The sequence below is a fragment of the Stegodyphus dumicola genome, chromosome 2, assembly GCF_044657685.1.
Source record: "Stegodyphus dumicola isolate Sdum_Otavi_A_Nest chromosome 2, ASM4465768v1".
NCBI lineage: Eukaryota > Metazoa > Arthropoda > Arachnida > Araneae > Eresidae > Stegodyphus > Stegodyphus dumicola.
The window spans coordinates 220,147,188-220,172,457 of record NC_140769.1 but is presented as its reverse complement, the minus strand read 5'-3'; the positions used below and the strand labels follow the sequence as shown (position 1 = coordinate 220,172,457).

Below are 25,270 nucleotides of genomic sequence, written 5' to 3'. Positions count from 1 at the left end.
TAAATAATATTTTAAAATAACAAAAAACAGATCATATGAGTAAAACAAAAACTTTAGATCATAAATTTTATTCAGAAATTATATACCGCATATTAAAATATTCATGCAAACTGACTTAAGCTACTAACTACTACTACTTCCATTTCTAAAATAAATAAATCTACCATCTTTCTTATCTGCAAATCTCTTGTGCAGCAGACTGACAGAAATACCTTCAATCACTTTTCATGATATTTTTAAGAAAATTTTTCAACCGTCTTAATTTCATGTTTCTGAGCATCTTAATCTAATAACTTAGGACTTACAAAAATATAAAATTAAGGGTAAGAAATTACTATAAATAAAAAAATAATAATAATAAAAAAAAGCATGCATACATGCACTGATGTACCGACTTCAACATAAAATGGTTGGTCAGAATAACATCAAACAGAAAATGCACTAGTGCTTCTTCAGCATTTATTTTCTATACGTTAACAGCTTTGCAGGCATGGAAAAACAAAACATACTAATGGCTTAAAAATGTATGGAATTGTAAATGTAAATGAAAAATTTAAGTACTGTTAATCCAAAATGAGGCCGAAATAATACCATTAGAAAGGAAAATAAAAATTATTTCAAACATAAAAATGATATATCTACAGAGCTTAAACAATCAGTTTTTGATGCATCACTAACTCCTGAACAACCTCCAATGCTCTCTTTTCAGTTTTGTGAGAGAAATGTAGTGTTAAGTTATAATGCAGTCTGGGGCCTCTAAAACTTGGAACTTTAGGTTCAGATCTTTTAGCGGCAATCAAGCCTACAGGTTACACTGAACTATGCACCTACTTTCCGATGTGTATTATCAGCATTTTTCTGCTGTCTTCATCAACATAATTCATAAGTCAGAATTTCCATTAGAAATTGAAACATCAAAGTTGCTTTTGTGTATTTGTTTCCTTTTTCAAAGTCCCTGTAATTATTTCTTCATTGCAATCATGGAACATGAACTTTAAATCGGGACATACTATACTTGTATCACAGTTGAGTGCTTTTTTCTTCTGAACTTCCCACTGAAAAGCTAGACCTGAATTTTTTTACTCTACTGAATTTTATACTATGTATTTTTTTATTATTTTTTTCATACTGAAAGTTATATCCATCCCAATTTCATAAAGTGGGCTATTTTAATAAGACTTTATTTCAATACAGAATCACATTTTTTATTACTGCATTTAACATTTTAATGATTTATATATATATACTTTATATAATAGTTGTTATGCATACATTCAAATGATAACAGAAAGTTTACACTCAATATAAGATATCTTTGAACTTGCAAAAACTTCATAAATAAAATACACACCTTTTTCAATTTAACAACTTCAGTGCTAGTTAATTCTTATCAAAACAGAAGAACTCAACAAGAAAGTCAAATAATTTCAAGGTATGGTTATATATATCTAAATGAACAAACCATAATAAATGTCACAAAAAAAAAAAAAAAAAAAAAAAAAAAAGAAAGAAAGAGAGAGAGAGAGAGAGAAATGTAACATGAGACAATCACAAATCACTTTTTCCATATCATACAAAAATACCTATATACATTTCAATTTAAATATGACTGTGTTAAACAGGTTTCAAAAGGCAATCATATTTTAAGGCAAATTCGTACTTTTACAGAACATAGTGCATAGAGAAATTTATAATTAAGGAGTTTCAATAACATATAAGTGTATACTATCACAGTGTTATAAATCAACAGATATTTTCAATTTCTTAAGTGATATAACTTGGCTCATGAATTTGAAAAATAAATAATAATAATTATAATTAATAAATAAATATTTTTTCAAATACTTTAAGACATTTTCCAGTGATTAATGAAGTTATACTTCCATAATCAGAAACTACAATTCCATATGTATGCTTCAATGTAAGGCACTGTATTTTATTGTTTCCACTTTTTAACAAAATAAAAATAATGCATATAAATAAGTCTGCTTAATCAATAATATAATAAACAATATTTGGCTTTAATTACAATATGAAAAGGCTAAATTCTTGTTTCAATAAAAAGCCAGTTTTCATTCTTGAAATATTTTTAGGATTTTAATTTAAACCAATTACATGTTTCTTATAATTAATTAAAATCAAACCTTCCATCATTATTTTCATCATAGGTTCAAAGCCATGACAAGAAACAGAAAAATTCCATGATGAATGAACACAAAAAATAAATATCAAGCTGATAACACAGGATGCTTTTCTAAGAGAATGAACCAGTAAATTAATTATAAATATGTAATTTACTTTATGATGATTAAACTGCAACACAATATATCTGATTACATGGAGGAAAACAAATGTTACTAGGTGTAACTAAAAGAATGAACAGAGGTTCAGTAGAAAATAGAAACTGAGTGAAAATTTGGTTTCAAATAAATCCAAATCACCAATTGAAGATGTTTGAGGCTTACAGAAGTGGTATTCAAATTATAAATCACACTTTCAAATGGGGTCACAAGGTGGATAAAAGTGCTAAAAAGAAAATTCTGAATATATGTTTAGCAAATCAACACTATACTGCAAAATAGATTTTTCACAAATTTCTCCCCTCCCCAAATGTCTAAAAATATTATTGGAAAAATACAGCTAATATATATTTAAATACCATAAGATGACAGAATTTTGATATTTTCATAACATACATGCCTTTTACTTATACTTGTATGTTGTGCATACATAAAAGTACTCATTTCTTTTAAATGCAAATTAATAATTAATACAACTGATTTAAATTCAGTAGACAGAAGCTTAAAAATTATGTAGTGATAAACATAAAAGTAAAATATAAATTGATTTTAAATGTTTTAAATATTTGCAAAAACCCTACAACATAATAAAAACTTAGGTTCTGAAAATGTGTTAAACAAGGCAATGTTCTACATAATGTATATATATATATATATATATGTAAAATTAAAGTAGATTATAACTTTAGGTTTAAAAAAAAAACTAAGACTAATTTTAATAAATAAAAATGATGAATTAAACTAATTAATAAACACACTAAGAGTGCAATCACAGTAAAAATACTAAATAAAGGTATTAATCTCATAAATAAAAATGAATTTGGAAAACAAATAAAAACTTGCATTTCATAAATAAAAATGAGCTCTCATTTGAAATAAATGAATTTAATACATTTATAAACCAAAATACTTCCTTACAACTTTGCAAAGTTAATCTGTTTCGCCAACAAGTAAATTAGTGCATCCAACAAGGAAATAACATAATAATCTGTGTGCAAATGAAAATGCCCTTTGTGTATGCAAAATGTATTACAACATGAAATACAATGAAACAAATTACTCTAATCACCCAAACCTCCAAATCAAAATTTAAACCAATCAAATATACGACTCATAAAATATTCTGTTACTCCATCAACAATTTTTTGAATTTTCATATTTTGACCAGAATTATCATACAATGAATTGCTTTTTCTTTTAACAGAACTGAATCTAGAAACAAACTCTTTTTCTCCTTTACAAAATTTATCATTTGAAGCAAAATCACCACTTATTTTCCCATTAGCAAGAACTGAAAAATCCATACTAGGAAAGTTTTTCTGATTTAAATGCTTAGGAACAGTTGAAGTTTCTACACATTTATTAACTGCATTTGGTGTCTCTGAAGATTTTATTGGTTGATTAGATAGTTTGTTTTCTGAGTTTTCCTCAGTGTCCATGAAGCTTTGTTCTTTTACTCCAAATGAATTCTCATTTTTTAGCATCTTAAACTTTTGAGGACATTCATCTTCAGCTTCTACATTTTTCACTATCCTAGTTTCCAAAGCATTAATACGTTCTTCTAACTTCTGAATTTTTGTAAATTTGTTTATGAATTCACAAATTACATTTTCTAACTTTCTTTGCTCACAGAGTTCATCCCCTGTAGGTTTTTCTTTCATAGCATCAAGAATGGTTTGAAATTCATTCTGGTCAGGTTCTATAAAATTTTTATTTTTTGGTTCCAATGGCAACATCTGTAAAGATAATTCCTCATTCTCAGTACCATAAGCATCAGAATTTATGTCAGATTGACATGGATTGTGTTTAATGGGTGAAATAACTTCATCTTGTCGCATCTGAAAATTAGAAATTTCATTTGAAGTGCTTTTTGTAGTCACTCCCCTGAACTTTTTAACACAGATTTCATGATCAAGAAACAATTTTCTTTTAACAGCAGCATTTCCCATTGAAGTTTCAAAAATTTCTACATTTTCTGGCTTTAAAGGACTTGCATTTTCAATAACACATTTCAGATTATTTTCAGAAATATTTTTATCTGGCTTGTCATCAGAAATTTTTTTATCGTCTGATACTTTATGAAAGCTCCTCACTAGTTTAGAAACATTATTTCCCAATTCTGAAAAAGTAACAGTCTTAGCTGATTGATCAAGATTGTTATCGTGTTCAGTATCCCAAACATTATACTCAGTATCCATGGTAATCTGATTTCTTTCAACTAAACTGATAGTGGTTCCATGACGAAGTAATGCAGCAGCATTACTTTCTATTGAATTGATTTTTTTGTCTACGGTAGTGGAAATATCATTTATAACTGAATTAGATTTTGAGTTCGATTCCTCTTCTGTAATATCAATAAAAGGAACATCATCATTTTTCTTCTCCAATGCATCCTCATCACATAACACACTTTTCAAAACAGCTGAATTGTTCGTTATTATTCCCAATTCATCAGCAGCTTCAAACATAATAATATGAATATTCTGAAGCTTAATATCTGGTTGTTCACCAACAAAAGTCAATATATCTGGCTTCAAGTCATTGCATTCAAGCCATTTATTGGTGACTGGGTCACGTATCCAAGTAATATAATGATTTATTGTTGATTCAGAAATTTTTTCCATGGTCATTAAACCAGTAAGCTTATACATACGTCCCTGCAGGTCAAATTCAAGATGCTGAATAGCTCCAGTGCCTGCTCCATTTTCAAAGTGAAATATTAAGCAAGGAGGTAAACTTTTATATATCAAAACCATTTCCTGATCACGTTCTTTGCAAGAAGAACACTGAAAAAGAGAAACTGGAGCACTAGGTTCAAAAGATTTCACTTTAGAGAGGGTGATAATAGGTTTCTTATGCTTTAAAGTTCTGCGCACATTACACTTTTTACAATCCCTCAAAACAGCATATTCTGTTTCAAAATGATTTCTTACATTTTCATCTTTAGCTATCAAATTATAAAGAGAGCAGAAGGCAGAATCAGGCTCACCTTCTTTACATTTCATGAATGGTTGTAAATATAAAAGTGTACTTTCCCGAATATTTTTTAATTTTTCCTTAGCGATTTTCAGCCTTGGATCATATCTCTTTGACAGATTCCTATCATTAATGACATAAACTGCTTCATAATACGATTTAAATATCTTCATAATCTGAGGGGATTCAGTAATCTTAAAACTTAGACTATTCTTAAACACTTTACGCAGTGTATGGTTATGCACAATTAAAGACATTGATGCATCCAGCCAACAAAGATTTGAATTATTTTCCCACATAATATAACACTTACTGACAAAATTTTCATTCAGTGAATCACTAAATTTTTCTTCAACTACATCACTGTCGCTCAAATCATTACTCTGAGGTACGGTAATGACTGTAGGTACAGATTTTGGGGATAAAACACATTTGGTAGGATTTACTTTCTGAAGGGGTGAACTTAGATTTTCTTCAACCTCTGGCCTGTTTACAGTTGATATCTTTGCATCAGAAGATTCATTCTTCTTAATATCCTTCATTTCATTACAGGAGGTTTTATGCTTTTTCAAGGAAGAAAATTTATTTCCGTTACGTTTATCCAAATTTGTATTTTTTCCAATCATACATATATCAGGAGCAGCTTTTGATTTTAACTTATTTATTGCAAGATCAAGATTAATTGCTTTCACAGAACGGTTTCTTTTAATAGGTGAAGCTCCTGGAGAGACAGTCACACTTTTAGGGCAATCCATATTTAATGCAGATGACACCAGCTGTTATTAAACCACAACAAGTAACATAAATTTTCAGTCACCAAGAATCCTGTACCAAATATGATCATGCATCTAAATAAATAAAAAAATAAATTATCAGAGATAAAAAGCAAATAACAAACAATCAAATGTTAATTTAATAAACAAAACATTCATTTTAAAAATCAGTAATTAAATCAGTTATATTATTCAGAAATGAAAAATATGTATCTTAAAAAATCCAACGCACAGTTAACTTCACAGCTGCTTTTCAGTTTTTAGAGCAATGACAATATGAATAAAAGAGTTTCTTTCAAAATTTTATTATTTTCAGATAATGTACTTGACCATCTTTCACATTTAGCAAATTCAAATACCAATGTGAATACTGTTTTCTTGTTCCCAAATACAATGCCATTGATTCGGCCTGTGGAATCTTGTTTCACTACTGCATTTAAGGCAAATTACTTACATGTTACATCTGCCAGGCTATTGCAACAAATGATAAAGTTGCTCAGCCTTTGTTGCACGATTCTGGAAAAAAAGTATTACATTTTGAAGAGCATTAAAAGTCTTGCTACTGCTTGGGAAAGTGTTAGAGTTAAATGTATGAATGGAATTTGGATGTTGATAAGCATTTTCTATATGAATTCAAATATTTCAATCATAAGAATGATCTCAAACGATTCATGAAAATACTGTGACATTCACTAAAGATCTTTCCTTGCAATGTGAAGTTGCAGATATTTTACTCTTGCTAGACCAGCAGTATTGTGAACTAACTAATGAGGAATTCACTGAATATGAACACAAGAAGAAGAGAATTAGAGAAGAGGGAAGAATGAAGAAATTCAATCAGAATTTGTTCCCCCCTCCTTAAAGGACTTACTTATTTGAAGGCTTTTACAAAGCTAAATTAACTTTCTGCTATATTAGAAGTCATAGATCAACTTTGAGAGATTTAACAGTCTTCAAAAAATGGTAAATGAAGTTTTACATCTCCATCGTGAAATTTATAATGCAAAGAAAAACAAACAGTTCATATAAAAACAATAACACTTATAGAAAAACCAAAGCAAAAAATTGGAAGTGTTTTATAATTTTTTATTGCAACTGAAATATGGACAACTGGTCAGAAGAAACCTGAAACCCAAGGTTTATGTTGACAATTGTCATAGTTCATGAACCAATTTGCAGCCTAAGCAAGAAATAATTAGCTACAAAGTAGTAAAAATTGATTGCACAAATCAGGGGTAGTCAATATTTTTATACCACTGCCCACTTAGTAGGTAGTAAAATTTTTTTACCACTCACTGGTTTTGCAGTAACTTAGTTTAGTGTAAACGCAAAATAATTTTTTGAGTGGAGGGTTAGTAAACATATATGTAGCTAAATCAATCCATTTATTTATATTTTGCTTGTATATATTAGAGACAGAAAATTTATGTTCCAGGTAGACAGGACATCGGTTACAGCGAAAGTGTTTCAGCTACGAAACCTTCAATGGTAGGAAAAGGAAAAGTTCATTTCTCAGAAAAATTTCTCTGCTTTGTTAAAATGTGATAACCCCATTATGCATGCTATAGTTACAGAACAACAGCTAAGAGAAGTGGCAAGGCCTTAAGGCCTGTTTCCACTTCTGCGTATGTGTTTCTTTAATCAGCGAATGAATTCACTTTGATTAAAATCTGCAATCTGGTCGATGTGCGGTGACTGATGACGTACGGATGGAGTTCAACAATGTTCATCTTCTATCCATATGTCTGCAGAAGCATTGGGGTCACATGGTACAAAAGGAGCCATCAGGTGTCGTCACCAAAAACTAATGACGGCAGAAGTAGCGATGAATGCTGGATCAGGGAAAGTCTGGATGTTTTGCTAAAAAAATACTTATTTTTGAATTATATAGCGAGAAATCTGCATACCGAAAAAGACAGCAATCAACTGAATTTAGTTAAAAAAAGAAAAGAAAATAGCAAAATTTGTCCTTTCAATTATTTCCTAGTTCTGCATACACATTTACTTTTAATGAAAATGAAGTCTGACTATATAAAACTACTATAGCAAATCAGATAAGGCATTAAATGATTTTTTTTTTTTCTTTTGAAACAGATAAAAAGTAATAATGTTATTTATAAATTTAATTTGATATCCTTTTAAATATTCTACTGCATTAAAAAGTATGTTAAGTTTATATTTCTCTATTTATACATATACCTTATTAACTAATATATATTTGTCAGCACATCTTTCACTTGGATATGCTTTTGTCAGTCCGTCTAACTTCAATCGGAATGCCACTTTAAAAAACTATTTTTGTAAGAAATGCCTAGAAGCTGAAGAATAAACTCTGGTGAATTTTTTAGACGATAGCACACTGAAATAGAACCCAAAAATTTAGTTTTAAGAATTCATTTACTTGATGATTTACATAAGCCAAAATTGCTAATCCCATCAGTGTGATGATAGCGTAGTGGTAAAGCTGATGGAAGCGAGAAATGTCTCCTGGTGTCATAAGTTCGAATCCCATACTCTTTTTCCACTCTGTTTGCAACTTTTCTTAGCTCCGTATTTCAATCTAATCTATATTTATGTTTTAAAATTTATTACTATTATTTTTATGCATTAAATTTAATGTTTTATTTATGCTCTCATTTACTTAAATTTTCCCCTCAAGAATTTATTTTCAAAGTTATAAAATAATACAAATTTAAAGCATACTCCCTGTACACACACACACACACACACACACATATATATATATATTCGTTTCACTTAAACTTATGAATGTTACACATGTATCTCAGCACATGTATGTGAATGTACATACATGTGCTGAGACTCTGGGATATTTCCAGGAGCTAAACTTTCACCACCAATTAATGTGAGATAGTATTAATGCCCTAAATATTTTTTAATGAAACATTTAAAAAAAAACTTAACAATATTTTATGGATTATGCATATAATATAACTGCGCATAGTGCGTTTTAAAACAAATGAGATTTCTATTAAATTATCCAGCTATGACATTGAAGAAATTGATGCTAAAATTTTATATGCTATCTGTTTTCTCCCGAAATGTGGGCATATTTTAAAAATATAGTCTCAAGGGGCAGTCCACAGTATTACAAGTATGGCAGACTTTGTGTAAATATTGTGAACCTTTCTTTACAGTTGCTCTGTATTTTTAAAGTACTAGCTATTTTTAAATGTGTTTAACTTTTTTTCCTTTGTTTTGCATTAACAGTACATTTTAGTTTTAATTATATATTATTTCGTTAATATTTAAGGCTTCTAAAAATGCGAAGAAATTTTTAAGAATTCCTTCAGCTTCAATGCAATTACAGATGGTTCATAATATAGATTATTACCTTACTTATCTAAAAATTGCTAGCGTGCTTTACTTCCCAGTTCATAAGCAGAAATAAAATTTTGCAACGACATCGAATTTGTCCAAATCCCGTAAGTTAAATACAGAGACATCTGGTGGCAATAAATGCAATCGACCAGCGAACTTCCATACACGTAAATCCACCGCAATACTGTAAACAGTCTTCCGTCTGCATACACGTTTCTCCCAATGACGCTACGTGTTAGCAACGCACTAATGGAAACGAGCCTTTATACATGGAAATGGAAGTGATCTGCACAAGCGAGAACAGACGCCTATACTGTTCAAAATTAAAGCTTAAAATTGCCCACTAGTAAGTGGTAGGGACCAGGTTGACTATCAGTAGCATCAATATTATAATTACAAAAATTAGTTTTCCAAAAAAGAAATCAGGATGTGGTTTTGTCAAACAGGTATGAACCAACTGAAGCTCACAGCTGGGTCTGTTGCAAAGATGCAGATAAAATAAAAGAGTGCAAATGAAATTACACATTATACCTATTACAGTTCAACACATTATTTGATTTTATCTGGAAATATCTGCATCCAAGTAAAAACACTACTCTTTCATGTCCTTGTGCCTTTTAATAAATAAATAATTCAACTTTTGCAGCCATTCATTTAAAAATCTCATACATTTTCCTAGTCCTAAAAAAAAGATTATTTTTCTGCAGTTGAATATATACATATATACATATAAATGCTATTAATTGAATTTCACTGTTTAATAAAATAACCTAAGTAAAATTACATGAACGCTTTATATTTAAACTAAAATGCAAATTTTAATCTGAAACAAGAACTGCATGAACACCTAGTAAACATAAAATAGCTATCCACACACTTTCACCAATATTTAAAATATATCAAACGTGAGGCAAAGTACCAAACATATTAGCATTGGGTTGGCAAGAAAGAAATTTCAGTTTGCACAAGACATCATTATGTTTGTTTTGTTATTCTTCTGTCAATCTTATAACTTTTTTTTTCTTTTGAAACTTGTCAGCTGACACTTTTAGACTGCTACTGAAACAAATTCTATGCATTTTTGTTTACAACTATAAGTTCACTGTCAATTTATTTGTAAAACGTAACAATCCATTAAAAAAAAAAGATCTTATTCAAAGAGTCTTATGAAATTAATGTTCTAGAATAGCAAGCTTTAGCATTGGCACAGCCAACCCATAACACTATTTGCATTAAATTAAAAACAATTTCTAGCTTAACCCTTTGAGGGGCGGTGTATAAAATAATTTAAATTGCGGTAAAATTTTTCATGAACTATAACTTATGGACCCTAAGGACACAAAATTGAGACTTAAAAAAATCTAGAGCGAAGTCCTAAATTTTGCCCTTCTAAGACATTTTTTTTTTCCAGGTAGCTGCCAATTGTTAATTTTGTTTTTTAAATTAATTTTGCATACTTTTGATGTGCATCTGTAGAGATGGGTGCTTGAATATAGTTACGTAAGTCTAAAGACAAAAACTTTTAAAATTTTGGTAGAAATTTTAAAAATAAAAATTATGTTTTTATGCACTTTGATGATGCAACCCAGCTGAATATACTGATGTAAAATATGGGTAAAAAGCTTTTGAACTTGATTTAAATTTGATATTATTATTTTATAAAAAAAATTAGTAAATATGACACTGCATGTGTAAATCGTATCATGCTGCAATTTAACTAGTATAATATTACAAGGAGATATAACAGCCGAAAAATAAAAAAGATTAAAAAATGAAACACTAGGACTCAGATGAGAAAATATGTTGCATTTTTGAAGTCATATTTTATGCTTTAGACAATGTGTAAAAAAACCATGGTTCATGCTATGATACCAAGAATCGCCACCCCTCCTGATGCATACACACTTTAGATTATCAAGAACCATAAGGACCACTTTTTAATTTTTTGTAAATATAGGTTCTAATATATCTTTTTGTTCAGGAAGAAACACCCTTAAACAACTTTATTATTTTATACACCTCAAAGCTCTTATTTCGATTTTCAAACCCTTTGGCCTCCTAGGGGCTCCTTTTTAACTTTTGGATACATTCTAGTTTGCATCTAAAATGAGCCTTAGAAATATTTTCCCTCATTTCACCAACTGTGAAATTTATGTCAAAAAAATTGATTTTTAATCTAACCCTAAATTTCTCTTGGGTTCCCTAGTCTTTCATCTGAAATTAACAAAGATGATAAGAAGAAGCATGCTTTTAAATCAGCAGTTTTTTTGATTACACTAAGAGATGGACCTCAAGTGCACTTCCATTTCCGGCATTTTTAAGTGAGCTTTCTCTTTGTGTAATCTTATCACACCACACAAAGGGAAGAAGGCCTGACTCGGGAATGACAAATCAGTTGTCAATCACCTCCTTTCATTTTCTTTGAATTCTAGGATTTTGGAAAATACTTTTGGTCTTTTGGGGGCTAACATGCCACATTTAACCCCTACAATTGTGTAAAATTTTGACCCCATATGGCAATTTTGATTGGTTGGTTGGTTTTTTTAAATGGCACAAAACCTCGAGGGTTATTATGTGCCAGACAAATGGTGAGTAAAATTCAAGATGAATAAACAAGTATCAAGTGAATTGATGAAATGAACATGAAATACTGATGAAGGCATGGAGCAATGACTTTAAAATGCTCTAACAACAGGTAAAGCAGGATAAAATGTAGTTCAAATCATATGGTAAAAGGAAATGTCTTTTAAAAAACTTATGAGGTTGATGTGAGGGTTTCTTCCAATGAGATCTGTTAAGTTAACATTCGTAGAGTTAAAATAAAATTCACGTTTCTGACTAAAAGCAGGACAGCAGATTAAAATATGATTGGCTGAAACGGGAACGTTGCAAGTGCCACAAATAGGCTCATTGTCTCCTTTCAAGAGGTACTGATGTGTCAGTCTGCAATGACCAATTTGTAAGCGAATCAGTACTACATCCTCCTTCCGATTCTCTCTCGACTCCCAGTACTCCAAATTGGGTTTTACCTGCCTTAATTTGTTAAGAGTTTGGCATTCCCAGAATTCTTGCCACCTAAAAAAGACCTTTGTTCTAATGTAATTCCGTATGTCTGTAAAAGGGACATCGTTTTCTGAGGTAATATCAGCAGATTTTGCTGCAATATCGGCGAGTTCATTGCCTTTGATGCCAGCGTGTCCAGGCACCCAGCAGTACGCGATATAATAACCTGTGTTTCTCAAACGGAGGTGTGCCTTTAAAATTTCTAAGAACAAAGTGTGGCTGATATTTTTATTTATTGATTCAAGAGCACTCAGAGTAGATGAACTTTCTTCTAGTGATGGGCAACTTTCGTACCGGGTACTTTTATGTACCCGGTACAAAATACCCGTTACTTTGAAAAGTACCAAAAACCGATTTCAAGAACCGAGTACCCAAGTAACAATTTGGAGTACTGAAGTAATGAAATACCAGAGTAACGGTTTGCTGTACTGGAGTACCCTAGTAACGATTTGGAGTACCGAAGTACTCTAGTAACGATTTGGAGTACCGAAGTGCCCTAGTAACGATTTGGAGTACCGAAATACACAGCTAATGATTTTGCGCACTGAAGGAGCTAAGTGCAATATCGCCTAATGATTCTATTAATCAGGCATGAAAGAGCAAAAAATGCAAAGGAAAAAAAAGGAGGGACATGTATGTTTAAACATGTCCGGATAATTTCCGGTGTTCTATTCGATAGTTTTTCTCCCCTCAAATAAGCTCCAGAGGGAGTAAAAAAAAAAAATGCTAGATGCTGTGACATTTTCTGAAGTAGGTACAGCGGGATAAAAAAGGATCATATTTATTTAAAAAGGATCATATGATTTATGTTGCCCTATTAAGCAAGCAAACGAAAAATATTTTTCATGATTTATGCTAAAAACATGTTGAGGAAAAGGAAGTAATCTAGTTGGTAGTTGATTCCATTCACCAATCCAACAACAGCAACTTACCAAATCAATCATTTCAGATCCACGCAGTTTTTCTCCTACAAATGATGAAAAATTTAAACATGCACAATTCGGATTGCAAATCATCTAGCGCTCCCCTCCCTTTCCCTCCTGACTATACCGACTCCAATCACAAGCAAGCAATGCCGGCGACAGTGACTCCAACTGTTACTATTCCCCCCCACACACAACAAACGGCCTTTCAAAAAATTTCCACTATTTCACACTCGTCCTCCCGCACACACAAAAGCAATTAATTATACTACCTCAAACTCTAGTCTCCGTGACGAACGGAACGGAAATTCCCCTCCTTTCACGTTTGCCATTCCATGCCCTATTTCAAGGTCATTCATGGACACAAGGAGCGCATATCCCCATTTCGCAAATACAACCAGATACTAATGTCCTCGTACCAAAACTGAAGTGAGCTGAACCCTCATCGATCCTCCAGTAACGAATACCGAAATACCGAGAAGAGATGCATATTTTCGTTACAAAGTAATGAATATCGAAAAGTACCCGTTTCGGTACAGAAGTAACGAATACCGAAAAGTACCGATTTCGGTACTGAAGTAACGGGTACTTGGATGTACCAATTTTCAGTACCCCTTACAAAATACCCAGTTTGGTAGTACCGACTCATCACTACTTTCTGCTATTTTGCCTAGAGATAAGGATTAAAGCATTCAAAATGGCAAAAGTTTCCACAGTAAAGACAGATGCAGCCTTATGAAGTTTACTACTCTTTATTTCTTTATCACAAACAAAAGCTGCCCCGACGTGGTCATGATTCTTTGAGCCATCAGTAAAAATTGCTTTGTAGTTAGAATAACTGCTTCTACGCTCTAGGTAAATTTGTTGGTAATGGATATCATTGGTACTGCTCTTCTTTAGTTCTCCAAAGATGTTAAGTAGGTGAATGTTCACTTCTTGTCAGGGAGCAATACCGAAAAGCTTTTGGGTCAAATAGAATAGTCAAAGCTTTTGGGGTGCAGATTATTTAGGTTAAATTCTTCAATCAGTGAGTGAAAGCGAAGATGAAAAGGTGGGATACATGAAGGACAGGCATGGTAAAGACGCCAGTACTGATCAGATGTAATGAGTCGGACAGGATGTTCGGCCTGTGACATTACTTTATAATGAAGATCAATAGATAAATGCTTGTGTCTGAATTCCAAAGAAGATTCAAAACAGATGACATATAAACTGTGGACTGGAGATGTTCTGAAGGCTCCACAGCAAATCCATAGCACTTGATGGTGGACTGGATCCAATTTTAGAAGCACAGAAGGTCTTGCTGATTCGTAGATAACACAGCCATAGTCAAGTTTGGAACGGATTAAAGCTCTATAAATACGGAGCATAGAACAACGTTCTGCTCCCCATGAGGTATTGGCCAGGACTTTCAGTATGTTGAGAGCTTAGCTCATTTTTTCTTTTAGGATATTTAGATATGCGAAAGATTAGGATAAAGAGTTTAGGATATGCGGAAGGAACGTGAGCTTTCTGTCAAAGATAACTCCTAGGAATTTTGCTTCTGGCTCAACACGGATCAAAGAGCCGTTAAGATGCAGCTCTGGATCAAGGTGTAGATTTCTTTTGCGACAGAAGTGCACACGGACTGTCTTCTGGCTAGAAAATTTACAACCATTGTTGTTGGACCACTTTATGATTCTATTTAGAGCTATTTGTAGTTGTTTCTCAATGTATCTCATAACTTGATCTTGACAAAGATCACCAGATCATCAACGTACAGGGAACCATGCACTGTGGGAGGAAGTTCTCTTAAAATGGAATTAATTTTCAGGCTGAAAAGAGTGACACTGAGCACTGAACCTTGTGGTACACCTTCTTGTTGTACAAATACTTGAAAAAGCAATGAATTAATCTTGACTTGGAAAGTGCGGTCCTTCAAAAAGTTTTGAATAAAGATGGGTAGATTTCTTCGCAATCCAGTGCTGTAAAGGTCATGAAGAGTTCCATGCCGCCAAGTTCTATCGTACGCCTTTTCCATGTCAAAGAAGATAGAAACCACATGATTTCTTCTCACAAATGCATTGCGTACTGCGGTTTCTAAAAACAGGGCATTATCAAGTGAAGATCTTACCTTACGGAAACCACTTTGGTAAGGCAGGCAATGATTAGTCTCCAGATAGTAGGTAAGACGGTGATTTACCATTTTTTCCATAATCTTGCAAAGGCAGCCAGTGAGCGATAATTTAAAGGCCTTTTCGGGTCCTTGCTGGGTTTTACTATAGGAATAACAAAGGCCCTGCACCAGGCAGTAGGAAAAATCTGTTCCTTCCATATCTTATTATATAGAGCAAGAAGGATCACTAGAGATTCATAGGAAAGGTCCTTTATCATCGGATAACTTATGCCATCAGGACCAGGGCAAGTCCTATCACTGCGAGATATTACATTTCTTAATTTAAACAAAGTGAGATCTTTATTATAAGATTCTGCATTAGGATTTGAAAAGTCGATTTGATTCCTTTCCAAGCGCATCTTTGTGGGCAGAAACTCTTTTGAGTAATTGCTAGTGCCAGAGACAGCAGCAAATGTATCACCTAAAGCATCGGCTATTTCTTCTCTAGTGCTAATCAACTACTTATCTTTTTCTAGAACAGAAAAGGAATAATCATTATAGAGTCCAGAGGCTTTGTGGACTCTTTCCCAAACCTGTTTGCTAGACACTGAGGAGGTAATAGGGGACAATTAGGCTGCCTATGATTTTCTCTGACTTTGCCGTCTCACTTTTCTTGCATTCACCTTAGATTTTTTAAAGGCAAAAAGATTGTCCAGTGTTGGATATCGGCGAAAGATACATCAAGCTTTCTTTTGCTCTTTCGAAGTTTTACGACAATCATTGTTCCACCAGGGTTTAGGGAACTTTGGGAACTTTGTCGAGGACTTTGGAATACAGAGTTCAGCAGCTTGTACAATAGTATCAGAGATCATTTTTACTGCAGTATTAATATCCACATCGTTGACCATTTCTTCAGTCAGCACAGCACAAGATTCAAAAAGATCCCAATCATCTTTATCGTAAAATAAGCGTGGTTCTCTTGAGATCTTTGAATTCCCTGTAATATTTACAATGACTGGGAAGTGGTCACTATCGTAGAGATTCTCCCCTACACTGAAAGAGCAGAAAGGTAGTAGAGATGGAGAACAAAAAACCAGATCAATTGCATTAAAGGTTCTAGTCGACTGATGAAAGTAAGTGTATTCTCCATTATTAAGGAGACAAATAGAGTGATCTTCCATTAATTGTTCGATCTGCTGGCCCCTTGAATGTGTTCCTACTTCCCCATAATGTACTAAGGGCATTGAAGTCACCTAAAAGCAATAAAGGTTCTGGGAGCTGCTCTATTATTCTGTCAAATTCTTGCTGATCAATATGCTCATGTGGGAGTAAATAAATGGTGTATACAGAGATTGAAAAGCATAAATTAATCTGAACTGCCACAGCTTGAAGAGAGATCGTCAAAGGGAGAGCAATGTATGGGTGAATGTGGGAGGTGATAAGGCCCACACCACTACAGGCACGATCCCCAGATGGATTGTCCTTTCTTACTGTTGTATATCTCCGTATCTTAGCATGTCTGCTTGGTTTTAACAAGGTCTCCTGAAGCGCAAGGCAGGCAGGTTGATACATGTTTATTAAATCCTTGATGTTATCTAGGATTTGACGAAAACCTCGGCAATTCAACGAAATAAATGTACCCATTATTGATGCTTGTTTTGGCGGTGTTGGTGTTTTGACTTTCGAGGCAAAAGGTGCTTTGGAAGGGATACCCTTCTTCGACGTCCATTTTGTTTGAGTCGTCTAAGCGTCTTGAACTTATGCTTGCGATGGAACTTTGACTGGGGGTCCTTGGTTTTTGCTTATTTTTCTCTTTGATACCATCTCTATGCTTGTTCTGTTGGACATCCTGTTTTCCTTTGGGTGCTGTCACTGGCGTACTACTTTCAACATCAGGTTTTTCCCCTGATTTTTGGTTTCTAGGATCTTCTGTGGTTGCTACTTCTTTTTTCGGTGCAGTTATTGTGGTTTGCGTTGATACTGATCTGAATGATTTTGTTGCGGATGCATAATATTTATTAGGTCCTGGCTGATTAGAAAGAACAAGTCTTTTGGCTTCTGCAAATGATATCTTTTGTGTAACTTTAATGTTTTGAATTTGTTTTTCTGTCTGCCATTTCGGACATGATCTTGAAAAAGCTGGATGCTCGCCTTTACAGTTTATACACAAGGGGGCAGCAGAGCAGCCTTCATTAGCGTGGCCTATGATGGAACATCGAGCGCATATGAGGCTACCGCGAGAAGAGGCCTTTCCCTGTCCAAAGCGCTGACATCGAAAGCAACGCATTGGATTCGATATATATGGCTTGACTGAACAGTTTAGGTATCCAGCTTTGATGTTTTTAGTCAGGTTAGGAGACCTGAAAGTAATTATGACATGTTTAGAGGGAATGAGTTGACCTTCTTTCCGTATTTTGATCCTACGAGCACCACACACGTTTTGATCTGCCAACTTTTTCACAAATTCCTCTTCAGTTACTGACAGTAAGTCTATTTCAGAGATTACTTCTCGGGATGAATTTAGAGTGTTATGTGGCTTAACTACAATGTCTGCTTGTCCTAACTTAGTTTCAAAAGATTATTAGATTGCTTTCCGGACACAGTTTCTATCAAAAGGTCTCCAGATCGAAGTCTCTTAATATTTTTCAGTTCTCCTACAGAAGACAAAAGATGTTTGTTTATTAGAAAGGGTGACATTTTATTCAATTCTTCAGAGCTGGTTATAATTAAGAAACGTGGACAAAGTACATCTGATGCAGTGCTTTCTATGTCGCTTCTTAATCTTTTAGTCACAGTCGAGTATCGGGCATATTTTTGAAGCAGGAAGGTATCATAGTATTCATATTTAAATTGAGTAAGATTCGGGTCCGACCGCCCCACCCACCATGGAGCCCAACAAGGGGACGCAGATTCCTATGCCAGGGCTAGCCGGACCTATACGCAATCTGAAGTTCCACAGTCGGCTTTCCCAAAAGCAGGTACTTCCGAGAGCTTGTCCCCAAGCCACTGACACAAGGACTACTGACCAGCCGATTGACACCCATGAGGACGACAAGGTGCCTCCCATTTAACTGAAGCAGAGGCCAAAGCAGTGTATTGGGGATAGTACCTCGCCCCTCAGCTACCAGGACCCTCCTTTCCAGTGACACAGGTCTCCATGCATGGCAAACACGTGGGCAGTTTTCTCGCCACTCGAAAAACTAGAGACAAGGCTGTTCCAGTTTCTTATGACGAGCCCGAACCTCGGAAGAGGAAACCACATGGGAGAAGGAAAATGGGCAAAGTTGCAGTGAAGAGGAAAGGAGGCAGAAAGGAGGAGAGATCACTGGGACTCCAGGATTGTGACACCCGATCACCGATACGGTAATCCCCTGAAGGATCTTCACCTGCTATGCTTTAGCTGGGCATGTTGGAACGGCCTTCACGCCTAAGGTGGCCCTACCAGGAGCTATGCTCCCAACGTACTTTGCCCGTTCCGCCCAGTGACACCCCCCCACCACACTGAGGCAGCACAGCAGGACTTGGGGAGGGGGCAATTTTGAAATCGTCTTTCTCTTGGGAAAGGGTGAAGTGATGAAGTTAAAATTTTAGATTAATAGAGAGGAATGAAACTTGTGCAGAGTAAAAAAAGAAACAAATATACTCGTATTCAGTCCTAGTGCAGGGTCTGTAAACTCCCCATCCCTTCATGAACATAATACTGAATCCTAAACAGCTTGTAAGTTAATCATAAACAAATTATTACATCATAAACTATTATAATGTAAAGAAATGTCGTCATCTCACACAGTAGAGAAGGAGAAGCCTGGTGCTGCCATCTATTGGCAAGATAACCTCAGTAGGGGCGTCGGTATATATTATATACCGGTATTAAAAACATATACATAATCTTCTTTTAATTATCAGTTTTGATTAAAATGCAGTAAATATAAAAGGTTCAGCATGTGTACATCATATATTTAGATTTTGAATTTTTTCTTTCCCTCAATAGAATTTATCAATCTTCAAACATGATACCTTGAAACGAGGTATTTCATAACTGCAAAATATTGAGCATTCATAGGGTGGTGCTGCCATTTAGAATCGAAAGGAAACACTAGAAATTTATGATTATAGCTTTTGGTGTAGAGAATTTAGCATTTTTTCGAGGTTAAAAAATTGACAAACAACCGGTATATATTATATACTGGTGCCCTTCAAAGGGTTAAAAATTTTTTTTATAAGATTATTGTATTATCATCTTAAAGTAAAACAATTTCATGAGAATATTAATAACACATTTATAGCTTTGAAAACTTAATAAATTCTGTAGCACAATAGTAAATTTCAAAATATCAATAAATGGCATTTAAGAAGGAAAAACCAATTTTAAATTATTTTAATTTATTTTTACTTTTTTTAAACCAACCCTTGAAACAAAATTAAAAATAATGTTAAATAACCCCAATTTTGCTATTAAGTATTTTATTCAATTTTTGTCACATGGGAATCAAACTTTATGTATAAAAAGTATGACTTCAATATTTTTTAAAAATCGATTTTTTTAAATTAAAAGTGCCAATAAATGAATATTGAAAGGATATGTTTATGACCAACAGTTACAAAAATAAATGCCAGATGAAGACTTTTATGGACCAACATGTGTGTGTGTGTGTATATCAAATATGTAAGATCCAAAATTGTCAGGCTTTCAGATATTTCTGTATTTGATATCATCATTTTAAATCTAGAAAGATGACATGTAGACATGGTAACACTGGAGCTTCATTTATTGCTTAGGTCAGGTAAAAAACTGTTGTCTCCCCATAACCACTCAAAGGCTGAAAGTGTGATCTTGTTAGATATCAATACAGTACAAAGTCCGTAATCCAGACGTCTATTATCCGGAATGATCTATAATCCGGACCTCAAAACCACAAACTTTTTTTGTATGCTTTACAGATGCGCGTTTAATGCATAACGATTGGTGTAAGCTAAGCTAAAATTATCTTTACTGATTCTAAGGCATTTCAGTTAATGTTGCAGATTGCGCTGTTCCTTAATCTTCTAATTAGATCCGGCTTTTATTTTTTGCAGACTGTTAGAGCAATTTTATAAAAATTAAGCTTGAACTTTCAATGCCGCGATGATGATAGCCACGAATTTGAAGGTTTTTGGACATCACAAACTAGAGATGAAATTTTCCAGTTATTGGATTTTGTAAAGTAATGTGGAGAAGCGGTAATAAATGAAGATGATATAACAGAAGTTTTTGATTGCAACAACAATGCCCCAATCATCAATCAATTAAAGGATGGCAACCACTTCCGACAGTGAAGAAAGTGACAGAGAAGTTATTGAAAACAAAAAAATTTCGATTGACAAGTTAGTCAGGATTGTCGACACTGCAATTACAGGACTTGAGCAGTGGAACTTTGTAACTGAACAAGAAATTATGTCTGTTTATAGAATTAAATAGAAAGTATTAGCACAAAAAACGAAGCAACTTAACTTACATTGGAAGAAATGTTTAATAAAGTAAACAAATAAATATTAAGCTTTTTTTTTTTTGTAAATTTTGATACTCTTTAGATCATAATTGCTCTTTATTTCATAAATTATGGTTTCATATTTTTATTTCTATAATTTCTGCATGCAATCTTACCAAATTTAAATTGATGATCTATAATCCGGAAAAGCCCCTAATCTGGAATCACCAAAGTCCCGACAAGTCCGGATTACGGACTTTGTACTGTACAACGTCAAATCCCTGTACTGACATTGGTCCAGGAACCACTTCCGTAACCAGAAAGTGCCTGGTTGTGACATGCAAGAATGTCAATTAATCAGGAGAAAAATCACATTTACCATGCTTCTTTTAAGTGAGTATTATATTCTCCATTTCTAGATTTCGAAAGAGTAAAGAGAGTTCTAGTTTGTTTTTTCTTTTTTTAAATACATTTCTCAAAAGTTTTTTTTTTTTTTTTATTTTACATTTATATATTTTTTTGCCTGGTGGTCCAGATACTGCATGTTTGGATTTCGGATTCTATACTTTATGTGGTAAAAAACTAGATAAAATATATTTCTAAACTTTCATTTTCAATAGCCTCTTAACTCTATTTAATTCATTTATTTTCCCTTCTTATTCTAAAAACAGCAACTGCTTAAAATAATACTCTAAACTGTGTCACTTTAAGATGCATTCTACTCACATTATTCTTAAACAATGTTAATGATGCAGGTACTGACATAATGCTTCAGGCAAAAACAATTTAAAAATTTTCAAACCAGAACTCAAACAACTAATCAAAATGAAGCTGAACCAAAATTTATTTATTCTGAACCAGGTTTTCATCTTGGAAATGTCACATTTTTTTTTCACTTCTCTAGCTTGCAAGAATTCTGTCTGCAGCTCCTTTCTTCAAATATTCCCCAAAACATTAAAAGTATCAATGTTGCTCTTGCTTCTTTCTTAAAATATTTTCCAAAATGTAAAAGTATTAATATAATTATTCAGGGAAAAGTGTGCTTTTTGTCCCAAAAAGGAGACTTAAGGTATAAATTACAAATTAAAGCTAGAATTTTAGCTTATCTCCTCCCCGCCCAAATTTTACATGCACACATATTATGTGTGTGTGTGTGTATATCACTGAATACAATTGCATTTCCAGCCATTTTGGTTTACATTTTTGCAGGCAAATACGTTAATTTTAATTTCCTTACTAGTTTGATCTTTAAATTACATCTAATTAACTACTAATAAAAATAAATAGTAAAATTTTATTTAAAGGATTGTGTCAATTTTGATCTTTTGATTTTGAATTACTTCATGTTAAAAAATGTTTAACTTTTGAATTTGAGTTTGAAAATGAGAGTGTCGGAATATCTCTTCTAAAGTGAGAATCTCATTTAGTTGTATTCTTCATGAGCAACTTAAATTTAAGAGATTATTTACTAATTTATTTTGTTTATTTAGTTACTAATTTATTTTGGCTTTAATGGACTAATATCTTTCTATTGATTGAGCACTGTTCGTGACATATGATTTGGCTCTAGCAGAAATATAATTTGATCCTTACTTGGAAGAAAGACGAAACACTCTCACTTAATTTAGTTGTTGTTAATTGATAGTAGATTGGTTTGTTCCCCCTTGACAAGTCAATTAATCTGTGATCAATGACAATAGCTACTTTACTTCAAATTTTAACTTTTTTTTTCAGTTAAGGATTTTTCTCTACAGATTTTTAGGTTTTTAAAGCAATAGAGGTCTAGAAAATACTAATTTTTTTCTTTTATAATTTATGGTTTTAATTTAATTCCTGTTTTTGGAGATGGTATATAAAAAGTTTTCTAATTATACATACTGTTGCGTGCGTACAGGTTTGTTATGAATTGAAAGCACAAGTCCAATGAAAAATGAACAAAATTTATCATTATCACAACTAAAATGCTTAAATTTCCTCAGATATTCGTGCAGTATTACAATATCTCACAGTAGTTATCTTTTAACTGCTCAAATGTTCAAGAGAACTTAATTCAAAACAGCTAGAGAAAGCTAATCCGCGATTCGCTACAGTCAACAAGAGCAGTTTTCTAAACAAACTCTTAAAACAACTAACTAATTTGAGAGGTATTCCTCCTTTTTATAAGCTTTGTAAATCACGCGTGATTGTTCTAGCAATTTCTCGAAATCAAAAACAGATATTTATTTATTAAATGTTAAACGCATTCGCTCTTATATTTTTAATTTTCTGGCTTAGCTTTCTTTTAATATTCATCACACGCTGCACTGCAAGGGGAATAAAACAATTTTATTTATAATTCCACTAACATTAACTCATTAAATACCAAATCTGTAACAATACTCACAAAATCACAAAACAATTTTTAAAAAATCAAATATAAACATGCCTAGTATTTTTGAACACTAAGCTGTTGAAAAATTATCGTAAAGACATAAAGTATGAAATTTAGAACTAATTTTTCACAAAGACCAAAAACTGAAATTCATAATTAATAAATTTCAGATAATCCTATAAATGCAAAAAATAATTTTAAAAATGTTAAAACCAAACTTTTCAAACAAGCAATGACCCAATTCAAAAAAATCAAAGAAAAACGAACATAATTCAATCAACTTCAATGGCACTTCGCTAGGAGGAGGAGCATTAAAATCTCTCTTCCACAAAAATCCTTGCTTTTCTGTACCTAGAATTAGCCAATGAACCATTTCAATGTATTTTAATTATAATAGATTCCCTAAAATTCTTGCCCCTCCCCAGAGCAAAGAGGGGGGAGGGAGTAAATTCTAACTAGAATATTGTACCTTACATAAAGAGAATTCTACTTAAAGAATGAAAACATAAGTGAAATAATAAAATACTTCAGCAAAAAATTCAAATCAAAATTTTACCTTTAAACAACTAGCATATACAGTCAAAAGTCTTTAATCCGGACTCGTCGGGACTTCGGCGATTCCGGATTATCGGTTTTTCTGGATTATAGATCATCAGTTTAAATCTGGTAAGATGGCATGCAGAAATTATAAAATTAAAAATATGAAACTGTAATTTATGAAATAAAGAGCAATTATGATCTAAAGAGTATCAAAATTTACAAAAAAAAAAAAAAAAAAAAAAAAAAGAGCTTAATATTTATTTGTTTACTTTATTAAGCATTTCTTTCAATGCGTGCATGCATAAAGCATACATTACGCATAGTCAAAATTAGAAAATTGCAACCAAAAAACTATTTGATGTGTATTCGTGATATTTATAATGACGAGGAATTTGATTTAAATCGTATCAAAGACGGAGTACATCGAGATGAAATACTACATTTGTTAAGGAATTATAAGCCAAATAAAATAAAAATATGTGCCCTGAACATAAGGATAGTGCTGACAGATCAACTTCCAGTTCATTGCGCACCATGACATCCTCCCTCGCAGAGCAGCAAAAAATTGATAAACAGATTTCGGAATGGTTAGAGAAACAAAGGATATGTCTTTATCCTATTTTGCAGCAATTCCACTTTTTGTTTGATGGACATCGAAACATGCTTTCGCTTTTAGATCCTCTGGGAGCTCCAGAATCGGAAATTCTTTTTGACATAATCATAAGTTGAACCTTACTTTTATAAAATTGCTCTAACAGTCTGCAAAAAATAATAAGCCCGATGAAATTAGAAGATTAAGGAACAACGCAATCTGCAACATTAACTGAAATAGATAATTAGATAATTTTAGCTCAGCTTATACCGTTCAATATCCATTAAACGCACATGCAGCAACGTATTAGTTTGTAGCATTGAGGTCCAGATTATAGATCATTCTGGATTATGGACGTCCAGATTAAAGACTTTTGACTACAATCCAAAGAATTTAAAACGCAAATGAAATTATAAAACTTTAGGGAAAAGATTCAATTAAAACTCACAAGAAGCAATTAAAAACTTTGAACACTTTCATTAGAACACAATCGAAACTATGAAGATTGTTACAAGTAGTGAGATATAGGTTTGCCATTTAGGCTACATTGGCAAAACTAAAATACCTTGGCGAGAACGTAATCGCTCAAAAGGCTAAAAATTAGAACAAAAGATGGAATTTTGAAACCAAAAGGAAAAACTTTTTAATATTCATATACAGTACAAAGTCCGTATTCCAGACATCCATTATCTGGAATGATCTATAATCCAGACTTCAAAGCCACAAACTTACGCATGCGCACTTCCTGTTTACGCATGCGCGCTTCCGATATTGAAGAAAGCGACAGAGAAATTATTGAAAATGAGAAATTTTTGATTGACAAGTTA

General features: G+C 32.9%; 1 protein-coding gene across 2 annotated transcripts in view; it reads right to left on the bottom strand.

The window, feature by feature from the left end:
* Positions 1-437: 437 nt before the first annotated feature.
* LOC118199796 (uncharacterized) overlaps positions 438-25,270 on the bottom strand; it is a 32,243-nt gene continuing 7,410 nt past the window's right edge. Inside the window, exons 2-3 of one of the 2 annotated variants that reach the window (XM_085811794.1) lie at positions 23,868-23,974; positions 438-6,124 (exon numbers count right to left, since the gene is read on the bottom strand). In XM_085811794.1, coding sequence (XP_085667920.1) covers positions 3,383-6,031 — 2,649 coding nt within the window. In that variant the 5' untranslated portion in view covers positions 6,032-6,124; positions 23,868-23,974 and the 3' untranslated portion in view covers positions 438-3,382. The remainder of the gene's footprint in view (positions 6,125-23,867; positions 23,975-25,270) is intronic. The other variant, XM_035371659.2, reaches the window with a different exon arrangement.